Source organism: Carlito syrichta, unplaced genomic scaffold (genome assembly GCF_000164805.1).
Source record: "Carlito syrichta isolate Samal-C Ts95f unplaced genomic scaffold, Tarsius_syrichta-2.0.1 Scaffold312854, whole genome shotgun sequence".
Taxonomy (NCBI): Eukaryota; Metazoa; Chordata; class Mammalia; order Primates; family Tarsiidae; genus Carlito; species Carlito syrichta.
Genome location: NW_007256950.1, coordinates 326,160 through 339,769, shown reverse-complemented (window position 1 = coordinate 339,769; position 13,610 = coordinate 326,160). Strand labels below are relative to the sequence as shown.

Sequence of the window (13,610 nt, the reverse complement as noted above, 5' to 3'; positions counted from 1 at the left end):
ATACTATTCAGCCATAAAAAAATAAAAGCATGTCATTTTCAACAACATGGATAAAGCAGGAGGTTATTTTGTTAAGTGAAATAAGCCAGGCACAGAAAGACAAATATCACATGTTCACACTCACATGATCTCACAGAGGTAGAATATCAAATGATAGATACTAGAGGTGGGAGGAGGTGTTAGGGGGGAAGTGGAGAGAGGTTAATGGGTACAAATGTACAGTTAATTATAAGGAATAAGCACCAATGTTCAATAGCAGAGTAGGGTAACTATCGTTAACAATAATCTATTGCATATTATAAAATAGCTAGAGGAGTCAAATGTTCTTAACACATAGAAATGACAAATACTCAAGGTGGTGAATACTCTAAATATCCTGAGTAGATCATTGCACATTCTATGCATTTAACAAAAAGTCACATATGCTCCATAAATATGTACAAATATTATAGATCAATAAAAAATCTTGCAGAAACCTACATATATTGTTTATATTTTTCCTACATACACATTAATATATGTTTATACACACATGCAGAGAGATGATAAATATCAACTTACGGTCTGGGAAAGAGGAGGCTACTAGAACTAGAAGGAGTTCTATTAACAAGAAAGTACAACTTTATCTGTAATTACTTATTTATTTATTTAAAATCCAAAAGATTGTTGAAAAAAAAGACATTGAAATGCTAAAATTTTACAAAGCTAGGTAAATAGATATATTACTCTAGTATAACCCTCTCTACATATTTCATTATGCTTGACATATATATATATATATATATATATATATATACACACACATAGACATAGACATAGCCATTTGTGTGTGTGTGTGTGTGTGTGTGTGTGTGTGTGTGTGTGTGTGTGTGTGTGTGTGAATCAGGGTCTCACTCTGTTGCCCAGCCTGGAGTGCAATGGCACCATCACAGTTCACCTTAGGCTTGACACAGCCTCCCAAGTAGCTGGGACTACAGGTATGCATCACCACAACCAGCTAATTATCGTATTTTTTTAGTAGTGATGAAGTCTCACTGTGATGCCCAGCTGGTCTCGAACTCCAGGGCTAAAGCAATCCTCCTGCTCCAGCCTCCCAAGGCGCTGAGATTACAGGCATCAGCCACTGCACCATTCTACGCTTGACATATTTTTAAAAGATAAACCTAAGTCAGTCTGAGCCATAAAAAGAGGGAGAGGAAGGAAAGAGAGGGGAATGCTAGTTTCTTCATCTATAAAATGGAGAGGAAAGCATCACCTTCTTTTATAGATTGAGAATTGGCTGCTCTACTTCTGTGACATCTATTCTCCTGAAACTTTTAAATCGAGTAGCTTAGAAGACTTAAACCTTCATAAACCAAATACTGTCTCTAAAATGCAACCTTACTTGAACTGACAGATCAAAACAATATGATAAATTTATCCTATGAAGAAAATGAAAAATTATTTTCCATTAGTCCATTTTGTTGACAGGATAATAATAATATATTCCCTTACAATCTCATTTCAATTTTTACGAATACATGCCTATTTTAGTTTTGGCTATCTTCTACTGCCTTCTATTATTGTGCTCTTTTATGATTACAAAACAGTTTGTCTCTAAACTATCCTTTTTCTGGAACTAGCTTAAATAAAACAATAAAATGTATGATAAAAGAGCAGTATTTAATATTTTTAGATATTGATAGCAATTTATATTTTAAAATTTTAAGAAAAAAATTAATGTCTAAAGTACTCGTAAGAATTATATGACTATGGCCAGGCTCGGTGGCTCAGCCTATAATCCCAGCACTTTGGGAGGCCGAGGCAAGTGGATTGCCTGACCCTGCAGGTTCAAGACCAGCCTGGGCAACTTGGCGAGACCTCATCTCTACAATACATAAAAAATTAGCCAGGCATGGTAGCATGCACCTGTAGTTCCAGCTATTCAGAAGGCTGAGGCAGAAGGATTGCCAGAGTCCAGCAGGTCAACGTTGGGATGGCCGTGAGCGTGCCACTGCACTCCAGCCTGGATGATAAAGAGACTCCAACTCAAAAAAAAAAAAAAGAATTATATGACTAAACGAATTTTTGATACACCATTTGAAAGAATAAAATATCATAGTGTGACTGATGACTATAATCTTTGCCTATCATTTGTCATCTCTTTCTTCTACCTTTTCTTTCTGCCCTGCCACAAAGTTGAATTCCCATCTGCGGGTTTCACATTGCCCTAGTTTTTCAAGTTAATTTTGACAGAGACAGCAGAAATGATCTGCAGCAGAGCTCCATCCTGACATTTCTCACCTAACCATGACAGTAAGTTCCCACCAGTCACCTCTACCCGATCCAGCATGTCAGAACTAAGCCCTGAACTATGAACTGTGCCACACGGTATAGGGCTGGAATGCAACCTGGGTCATCATAGCCACTGTTTTTGCCAATATACTTCAGTAACCTAATCAAACACAATTAATGTAATACCAAACAGAGTTCTTGAATATGCAAAGCCTTTAGAGCAGGGGCCCACATGTGAATCCAGATGAATGGTGTTTCCTTCCAGGCCTGAACTAAAATTCCAGAAGCTTCCTATGCTGGCTGTTAGAGGCTCATCTAAGTGCAAATGTTTTAAGATCAACTACTGGACAGCCACCTAGTTCACCAACAAACATGCCCTACTCCTCTCTTCCTTCAGAACTGGAGCTCTTGCTATTAAAAGTCGAATCTTTGAAGTTGCCTTATGGCCAACCTAGGCTTTTGGCAACTAATCTGCTCCATGGTTCTTTTTTTGTTTTTTGGTTCTTTTAAAATTTTTTTTTTTTATTTTAAAGATGTGGGGTACAATTCAGGGTACATTACATCATTATGCAGGTACCCTTGTTGATGAGGTATGCCCCCCCAGCAGATTCCCACCACTGCCAATCGCCACCCCCCCCACCCCAGCAGTTTTCCACTACTGCCAATCCCTTTCTCATAGTACTACAATAATTGCTCAAGGTCCACTTATGAGTGAGAACATGTGATGTTCAGTTCTTTGTTTCTATGATAGATTACTCAGTATTATAGACTATAAGTTTATTCAAGTTGCTGTGAAGCTCATAATTTTGTCCTTTTTATTGATGCATAATATTCCATTATGTATATGTACATTTGTATATCCAGTCCTCTTTCGATGGACAATGTGGTTGGTTCTGTGTTTTTGCTATTGTGAACAATGCTGCAATAGACATACATGTGCAGCTATCTTTTTCATAGACTGATTTGAGTTCCTCTGAGTATATTTCCAGTAGGAGAATTGAGGGGTTGTATGGAAGGTTGATTTTTAGATCTTTTAAAAATTGCCAAACTGTTTTTCACAGAAGTTGTATTAGTTTACACTCCTCCAACAGTGTAGAAGTGTTCCCTTTTCCCTGCATCGTCTCTAGCATCTGTTGTTTTTTGAGTTATTGATGATATGTCCATCCTAAATGGAGTTAGGTGGTATCTCAGTTTTAATTTGAATTTGAATCTCTTTGATGACTAGTGAGGCTAAGAATTTTTTCATGTATCTGTTGGCTGCTCATATGTCTTCTTTTGAGACGTATCTATTCATATCTTTTGCCTACTTTGTAATGGGGCTGTTTGATTTTTCTTTTCAGCACATCTGAGTTCCTTATAGATCCTAGATATCAGTCCTTTGTCAGATATACAGTTGACAAATGTTTTTTCCCAGTCTGTGGGCTGTCTCCTTGCTCCCTTGATGGTTTCTTTGGCTTTGCATAAGTTTGTCAGTTTGATGAGGTCCCACTTGTCTATCTTATGTCTTATGGCATGGGCACTTGGGGTTTTGATCAGGAATTGGTTGCCAGTTCCAATTTCCATAAGGGTGTCTCCTACATTTTCTAAGGTTCTTACAGTTTGAGGTTTTACATTTAGCTCTTTGATCCACTTAAAGCTGATTTTTGTATATGGTGATAGGTAGGGGTCTTGTTTGAATCTTCTGCATGTGGTCAGTCAGTTTTCTCAGCACTAAATAGGTTCTCCTCTCCCCAGTGGTTGATGGTAGAGGCTTTGTCAAAGATGGGTTGGTCAAGAAATTGGGGTTTTGCTTCTGGAATCTCTATCCTGTCCCATTGGTCTATATGTCTGTTCTTGTACCAATGCCAAGCTGTTTTGAAACTACAAAACACTGCTTATGGTCCTTTCATAAGCATTTGTCTGATGCTAAAGAGCAGGTATCAACCCACTTTCACTTTTATGGAATAGGGTATATTTAACTTAAAGGCAGTTCTTACATGATACTATGCAACTTCTTATGTGATGGTATATAGTAACATTGCACACCTAGTGAACGTTGATTTTTTTTTTTAATTTTCAAATGTTTTATTTTAAAGATGTGGAGTACAATTCAGGGTTAGGTATACAAATGTTCATTATGCAGGTACCCTAGTTGATGAGGTGTGCTCTCCCCCTCCACTGACAGTTTCCCACTACTGCCAATCCCTTTCTTATAGTATTATCATAATTGTTAAAGGTCCGCTTATGAATGAGAACATGTGATACTCAGTTCTTCATTTCTGTGATAGATCACTCGTTTTATAGACTCTAAATCCATCCAAGTTGCCACAAAGTTCATAATTTTGTCCTTCTCTATGGCTGTGTAATATTTCATCATGTATATGTACCACACTTTTTTATCCAGTCCTCTTTCGATGGGCAGCACAGTTGGTTCCATATTTTTGCTATTGTGAACAATGCTGCGATAAATATGCATGTGCAGGTATCTTTTTCATAGAGTGATTTGAGTTCCTCTGGGTATATTCCCAGAAGGGAGATTGCAGGGTCATATGGAAGGTTAATTTTTAGATCTTTTAGGAATCTTCACCCTGTTTTCCACAGAGTCTGTACTAGTTTACACTCCCACCAACAGTGTAGAAGTGTTCCCTTTTCTCCACATCCTCTCCAGCATCTATTGTTTTTTGAATTATTGATGATGGCCATCCTAATTGGAGTATCAGTGTGGTTTTAATTTGCATTTCTCTGATGACTAGTGAAGTTGAGCATTTTTCCATACATCTGTCGGCTGCTCATATGTCTTCTCTTGAAAAGTGTCTATTCATATCTTTTGCCCACTTTGTAAGAGGGCTGTTTGTTTTTTTCTTTTCAGCATATTTGAGTTCCTTGTAGATCCTAGATGTTAGGCCTTTGTCAGATTTACAGTTGGCAAATATTCTTTCTGAAAGTTTATTTTTTAAATGACAGTCTTATTACAGCAAAGTATAGATCTCAAAAGACAGAAGTCCCCTGAACTCTATAATTATGTCCCACCTTAGTGTTTACTCACAGCAAAGCTGCAACAAAAGTTCAAAGAAAAGTAGCTAGAGCACCTAGGAATGTGAAAAGGAGATCAGGCAAGCAGCTCTATAACAGGCAGTAAGAGAAAGAAAGCCAACCACCTTTGAAGGATAAAGAAGTAGTGCCATTAATCATTAAAGACTAAACCAATTAAAAAGGAAATATTAGAAAGAAAAATAAACAAATATGAAAAGTGTCATTTGTAGTTTACCCTAGGTTCCCCTGTATAATTTTGTCTTACAAATAGAAAACTCAAAATATGTTCTCAGATTCCAAAAGTATATATCTTCTCAAATTTTATCAGCATTTATAAACACAAAAAGGGACATAGATGAATTCCAATTGCAATATGAAAGCAAATTTAACTTCCAATAGAAACACAGTTCAAGATGGAGCAAGTCAGAAATCTCAATGTTTATCTCCACATGCACTTATTCCTGGCAATACATTGGAGTTTTCTATAAAGTGTTTATCTAACTTGGCTTTCCTTTGTTACATCTTCTGGCATACCATATACGCACATCATGTACACAGACCATATGTAGTAGTAACCACTACTCTCTGTAAAGAACTCCCATAATAATCATGAGGAAAAGACAAGGAACTAAGATATGGCAGGTATCTACTAAAGGGCTGAGACTGTACAGAGCACTTGGCTGTTATTTTGCCATTTAAGCTTGTGACCACAGTGTATATTATTTTAATTCTGGAGATTAAAAATATAAAGCTGAAAGAAACCTATACTGAAGCTCCCTAACTCTAGTGTTAGCCTAGAATTGACCCAGAATCCACCTGGATCTAAGCCCATGCACTCTTTTCTCAATTCCATGTTAGAGGAAGCCAGATCACACTATGTTTCTATTCTATGTCAATGAAAACATACTTTATACTGAAATTAATTGTTCACACATTAGTCTGAAAGAAAGCACTATCAGGACAACCCATAATCCCTTATTTTAGAGACTCATAGTTTAACTATTGCAACCACCGTATTAATTCCCTTACTGTGGAGCCTTCAGTGTGTATGTCTCACTTTTTGTATTCTTCAGTAGTGAAATAGTCTGGTTATAATTACAATCTATTTTCTCATTTAGAAAATAAAGAAAGGAAATAAAATTGTCTTTTTAAACCTCAAGAGTCACTGAATAGCTTTATGCAGAAGAGTAAGTTGATCTAAATAATGCTTTTTTTTAAGATGACACACCAACTACAAAAATGAATTTTAGAAAAGCAGAGGAAGAAATTTGAAGATGGATTAAGTATGAAGTGATATTAAGGAGTTGTTTTTCATTTTAAGTGTGATAACGGTACTGTGGTTATGTAAGTAAATTATATTTTAGAGTGGTTGGGCATGGTGTTCATGCCTGTAATCCTAGTACTTTGAGAGGCCGAGACGGGAGGATTGCTTGAGCCCAAGAGTTCAAGACCAGCCTAGGCAACATAGTGAGTCTTCGTCTCTACAAAAACAGCAACAACAAAAAATTTAAAAATTAGCTGGGAACGGTGGTGTGTGCCTATAGCCCAGCTACTCAGGAGGCTGGGGCAGGAGTGCCTGAACCCAGGAGATCGAGGCTTTAAGTGAGCCATGATTGTGCCACTGCACTCCAGCCTGGGCAACAGAGTAAGACCCCAACTCAAATAATAATAATAATATATTTTTTAGAGATGCATAATGATGTATGAGGATTTTTTTAAAGATGGTAATGCCAGGAATTACCTTAAAACACTTCATCCCAAAAATATGGGAGCAATTGTGCCAAAATGTTAATAATTATTGAATATAGGTGGTAGCTATATTAAGATTCACTATATTATTTTTATTTTTGTGAATATTTGAAAATTGTCATAATGCAAAGTTCTACAAAAGAAAATAAAAACAGAGACCTTTCAGCCTAAAAATATGCAGTCCATTTAATATGAAATTCAGTTACTTTGATCAAAAAATATTTACTCTCTGGTATCAGAAATAAAATCTTCTAAAACATAGATTTTGGAAATATGTATTTTTAAAGAAAATTCATAGGTAATAATGTTTTTTAAAAATTGTCTTTCAAAATATAACAAGCAGAGACCAAGCACCTTTTATCAGAACACTGAATAACATTTAGACAATAATTTATTAAGATATTTAAAAATACTCAAATTTATGTGTTTCATGAAATCTACAGAAAATCACTGAAGAGATCAAAATATCTTTATATCCTTGACTTAAAACCAAGATGGTCACTTAGTAATTGAGAAGCCAAATGAAGCATACTATAAAACAATGATGGAAAAGAGTCCTTCCTTATTGGAATCACAGAGTTGGAGTCTCACTCTGTTGCCCAGGCTGGAGTGCAGTGGCACACTCACGGCCACCGGCAGCCTCAACCTTCCACCTCACCCTTCCAAGTAACTGGAACTACAGAAATGCGCCACCACACCAGGTTAATTTTTTTTTTTTGGTAGAGATGAAGTCTCACTAAGTTGCCCAGGCTGATCTCGAAACCGAGGGCTAAAGCAATCCTCTCCCCTCGGCCTCCCAAAGTGTTGGGATTATAGGTGTGAGCCACCGTGCCCGGCCGAGAACTGAATATCTTTAAGTTCTCTTACTTCTATTCTGACCTCTGACAGAAGTCCTCGGTATGAGAGAAGCCAGACTGCTCATTTAGATATTGAACTGTTGACTCTTCCATTAAAAATGAAAATAAAACTTTAATCCAAATTCTACCCACAATAACCTGATCAAACACAATTAAGATAATGCTCATCACAGTTCTAGAAACAGAAAATGACTATTGAGAGTGGCAGGTTTTTTTAGTTCCCTACACCATTCCCACCGCAAAATATGAACACATTAACTCAACCTAATGATGAACAGGTTCCTGTCTGCAAATACATCCTTGGAGCTTCCTTTGGATAAGGAAGCTCTTTATCAGTGCCTGGACTAGCAGGACTGTAAATCAGTTACACACACAAAGTTTTCTTGCTGTTGCTAGCCCAGTTTCACCTTGGTATTCACCTAGCTTTGTAAGAAGTAGGTGCTCTCTCAGCATGAGAAAACAAAAATCTATCTTACAGTCCAGGCAGGAGTAAAGCAGAGAATACAAACTTGCCCCACTTCAAAGCACAAGGCGTATCTTTCACTAACTAAACAGCAATCCCAGCAGGAGTAACAATGGAAGCTTTCTTCCCTATTATTGTTTGAAACAATCACAAGCTATTTGTTCATATTAATTAGTTTATATCTAGTGTTAGGCAGCCTTGATTAGAAAAATGCTCTTTGTTACTAAATGAATAGAGTAACAAACAAAACCAAAAGCTTTTTTAAAAAATTGTTGTTTTGGCCTTAGAAAAGGATTTTCAGGCCTTACGCACTTGAATGTGGGTTTATCTTTACACAGGTCCCTGAATTCACACTAAAAGAATGCAAGTTAATGTGCCAGACAATACCAGGCTAAGCTGACTGAGTGAACTGCTTATTATTCTTTGCACAAGGGGATGACATATTTAAATTATTTTTCCCTTCTCTGAACCTGGGGAAAACTGATAATAAGAGAGAAGATATGAATACAAGTTTGGAGGTAAGGGAGAGTCAGCCCTGAACTAAAATTTGAAAAAATTACATATGATTAGTTGCCATGTAATCATGAGGCCCATCACTGACCAGCGGCTCCGGGGAACCAAATAACCCAAAGATCTGCATCTCTGCAGAATAGTCAGCTACCTTCCTCTATGACCTCATACCAGAGTTTATAGCTGACTCCATCCAAGTAGGTTTAATTCCCCAACCATCAGAGGCTACAACTCTTCCCAACATATGGTGAAAATAAAGGGATTCATCTACACTGGTTGAGATTAATTAACAAACATGCTCAATAGAATTCTCAAAAGCCAGGGCCTTAGCCTAGGTTGAAGATTCCAAAGCTGGGATAACCACTAAACTACAAAGGTTTCTTTAAGAACAATGTTAAATTCCTTAAATGGTTTGCAAAATCTCCAACTTTATAACTAACTTATTTATGCTAATTCTAGCATTTGCCGATTTCTGTAGTGTAAATACTCCACAATGGCTGATTTTAATCTACCAGCATTAAGTCAATCAGCTCACAAAAATCCTGAAAATTTAACAATCCACCCCTGTGAGCTGGTAGCAGTGACTACAAAGATTTCACAGTTCACCTCTCCATGCCCCACTATACTGCAACCATCCTAAACTAAATTCTTCATTCTGTGCTCGCTCTCTCTTGCCTTGGGACATTTGACACTCACATAAACTTTTTCTTTTTCTTTATCAAAATAACTCATATTCATTAGTTCCCAACCTGGTAGTCTTTCCTCAAGAAACTTGCCAGATCCTCCAAGTCTTTTCTGGTTGCTCACCTTTATGCCTAGAACACCCATACTTCCTGTATTTTGCATTTCTGCATTCGTGACACAGTGTTATGATTTTGTTTCCTTATTTGTATATCTCCCGCTACATCTATAAACTTTGCAGGGCAAAAACCTTGATTCTCTTATTTGTTCTTCAACTTCCAGGCCCACTACAGGGCACACAGAACAACAGAAATAATGCTTGCTAACACGGTTTGAGCAATATGTGCCAGACACTGTTCTAAGTTTTAGACAGAGTATTTCATTTCATTCTTAAAACAATCCTATGTTGGCTTAATTCTTGCTATGCTCATTTTGTAGGTGAAGAAATGGAGGCACTGAGATGATGAACACCTTCCCTTCAGGCTCAGTGAATAAATAATTGCTGGAGCCAGGATTTCACCTCAGGCAATGTGACTGGAGAACCCATGTGTACTCTTCAAGAAACCAGTGTTCCTTTACCAGTTTTTTTTTTCCTTGTTAGTGACCCTTACAGAGAGATTTTTAATTAAATTTAAATTCTCCTTAATGAGAAATATTAAATATTAAAAAACAAGATTTTGTTGGGTAGATTTAAGCTTTGGAGGGATTTTTCATCTCCCAAGATCCAATTGTTGCCCCCTTGAGGCAACATCATTCTACGGAGAATGTATGTTCTAAACCAGCAGTCCCCAACCTTTTTGGCATCAGGGAAGTTTCATGGAAGATCATTTTTCCACAAGCGAGGCGGTTGCAGCAGGGGGGCGATCTTCAGGCATTAGATTCTCATAAAGAACGTGCAACCTAGATCCCTCACATGCACAGTTCACAAAAGCGTTCATGCTCCTGTGAGGATCTAAAGCCTCTGCTGAACTGACAAAAGGCAGAGCTCCACTAGCCAGCTGCTCACCTCCTGGGTGAGGCCGGGTATCTAACAGGCCACAGACCTGTACGGGTCCACAGTCTCAGGGGTTGGGGACCCCTATTCCAGATATCTCACTATGCATTTTCATTAATGTGCCATACGTTTGTACCTAAAAAACATGTATTCTTGTTTTACAGTTTTAATGATACTTTCCTGTAAGTATTATTCTGCATCTTACTTTTTTCCTTTCCATAAGATACCTTGGAGCAACATATAGCTGTGTAGATAGCCTCGCTTTCTAACAGTTGAATGGTATTTCAATCATATCCACTTACTTGAATTTATTAAGTCTTTCCACTATTGGATATTCATAGTTTTATACTTCCTGGTTTTCAATCAATGCTTCAGTGATTACCTTTATATACTCCTTAGACTCATGTGTGAGCATTTTTCTAATGAAGATACCAAGAAGAGAGCGGGGTATGTGCAAAGATATATTATTTTGAAAGTCACTGTCAAATTACCCTCCAGAGTGACTGGACCAATTTATTTTCCCCCAGAGAATTTACAAGCGTACACACTTCCCGCAGTGTTTATATAAAGTACATCTTCTTTCTATCCTGGGTGGCATTTATATTACTCATCAGCTGATAGTAGCTTGTGTAACAGGAAAGATGTATAGATAAAATGATGCTGTTGAAATTGCTGACAAATGACAACAGCTAGGATGCTGAAATGCCTTGTCCAGAAAATCTGTACTAGAGTCTAACAGGATTCACAAAAGGCCAAGAATAGTTACAACATGGGAAGAGCCGCAGTGGACTTTGAAATAGTGACCTTCTGCAACAGGCACCAAATCTCTACCCATTTTTTAAGTCTCTCTGGCACCAAAAAGATTATTGAGGGTAGAAGAAAGAAACCAAACAGGAAAAGCAAATAAAACATTGAAAGGCCAATGGTCCATTTATCAGAAAGAGAAATACACTAGTGACAATAACACTAAATCATCCCAGAAAATAATACTAAAACCTTTAAAGAACAGCAAGTGCTTTATCCATATGATAAAATTCCAAGGTCTTTTAGAGGAAAAAAAGTACTTATAGTAAATTAAATAAAAATGCCCCCTTTTCCCTCTCTTTTTTCTTCTTCTTTCACAAACACATACACCCCTACATACAAAATAAAATGGCCTGCAGAATGATACAGAAAAAAAGTGTGAAACAACATTCTGCATCATCAAGACTCAAATTTCAATCAATATGGCTTCTTCTTGAAGTTATACTTTTTTCTTTAATCTTGGCCAAAAAATGATTGTCATGAATGAGAGGGAAGTTCACACTAGAAAAGGGAAGGGAAGGCCAAATGAGAAACAACATTTGCTGAGAGCCTACTGTGTATTTCCCATATATTCTATCATTTAATCCACATAACTATCATGTGAGGAATGGCATGAGAGAAAATTGAAGCTGAGAGAGGTTAGCTCTTTATCTAGCAATCAGAGGAACAGGGATGTGAACTAAAGTCTACTGACTCCAAAGTCTGCATCTACATTATACCACGCTGCCTGCTGAACCTGAAAGAGTCCAATGAATACTTGAATAGATCGGGTTGTAAAACACTCTGAACTAGGACAATGATCCTGCTATATTACTGCTCTTCACTGGACAGAAGAATGATTGCTGTTCAGAAATTTCTAGAATTGCAATTTGTTTTCAAAGTTCCTAGAACAGGTCGAGGCAAAGTAATAATTATAGGCGTAAGACAATGAGACAGCACTCAGAAAACTTGCTATAAGATTAGATCTGTTCTGAAATATTATGTTAAATCCAAGAGAGGAAAAGCAGCAAGATTTACTATTAACTTAACCTGATATAGAGTTTGATATCTATACTAACAGGAAAGCATTGAAAAACCAAGCCCCCTAAGAACAGAAGCCAGTTCACTAAAATCACTTGTTCATTGTTCCAGTTGCTTTCTGAACTAAATGGCACCTAACTCACAAAAGCACCATTATCCAAATACTCACCAAGTGATAATGAGAGACAGAGATACAAGGGGGATTAAAAAAAAACCAGAATTCATTTATAAAAAATTGTGTATTTATTCTTACATATTTAAACCTGCAAAATACTCTCTGTTTGATGCAATACGCCTATGGAGATGCTTTTTCCACTGCTTGAGACAGTTTTTGAACTCATCAATTTTACTGCCTTTTAATATTTCTGCCGTTTTTTGTTTCACTTATTCTACATCTGAAAAATGTTTCCCTTTGAGAACTTTTATCATCGGGGAAACAAAAAAGGTAACTCAGGGTGAGATGAGGTAAATAGGTGAGGTGGAGCACAGCGGTCACCCATTTTTAGTCAAAAACTGCTGAACGCTCAGCATGATGTGGGCAGATATACTTATAAACCACCCATCATGAAATGGGCAAACACATTGAAAAAAATCTCCAAAAAAAATTCACTGAAGTCAAACACAGCTTCTCACAACAATGCTAGCTGGTACACTGATGTCAGTGGGTTCTAGAACACTTACCTAATGGGGGAAGCCTGTACTACAAGGGGCCCACCCTCCAAAAAGTAATTCTGGGTGTTCTTGGGTCCCCCCTCATATATGATCCCTAGGGTCAAACATACTTTCTTACACTCAATTTAAATATTGGACAAAATTATGATTAGTTCAAACCTCTGCTACTGTGAAATCACTCACCTGGGGCTCTGAAATTGCAGGAGTGGAAGTAGAGGCAGCGGCCATGACAGCTCTGCAGCTGTGGGTAGTACTCAGGCCCCAGGACTATGGCGCAGGACACAAGAGTCAAATTTTGGGGGTTGCCGATCAGATCGAGGTCATGCTAGGAGAAACTGTGTACCTGGAAAAGAAGGGGAAAACCAACATTTAACATAAGAGGACTAGCACATGGGAGTGAAGTACCATTGCCCAGATGGGGCAAAAATTCCTACACCGAGTGTCAAACACTAGCTTAATGAAAACAGGAACCCAGAAGTGAAGATCTAACATCTAGAAGACATGACTTCTCTACCATTTATCCAAAAGATGCTAAGTTGATGCATTCTCATGGGTTTGAATCCAACTGTGTGTG

At 37.5% G+C, this 13,610-nt stretch overlaps 1 protein-coding gene across 1 annotated transcript in view; it reads right to left on the bottom strand.

The window, feature by feature from the left end:
* Nucleotides 1-13,382, bottom strand: part of LPAR1 (lysophosphatidic acid receptor 1) — a gene marked incomplete at its 3' end in the record, with an annotated part of 34,237 nt that extends 20,855 nt beyond the window's left edge. The window contains exon 1 of the mRNA XM_008070067.2: nt 13,220-13,382. Within this exon, the coding sequence (XP_008068258.2) occupies nt 13,220-13,264 (45 nt within the window). The remainder of the gene's footprint in view (nt 1-13,219) is intronic.
* Between the last annotated feature and the right edge of the window lie 228 nt (nt 13,383-13,610).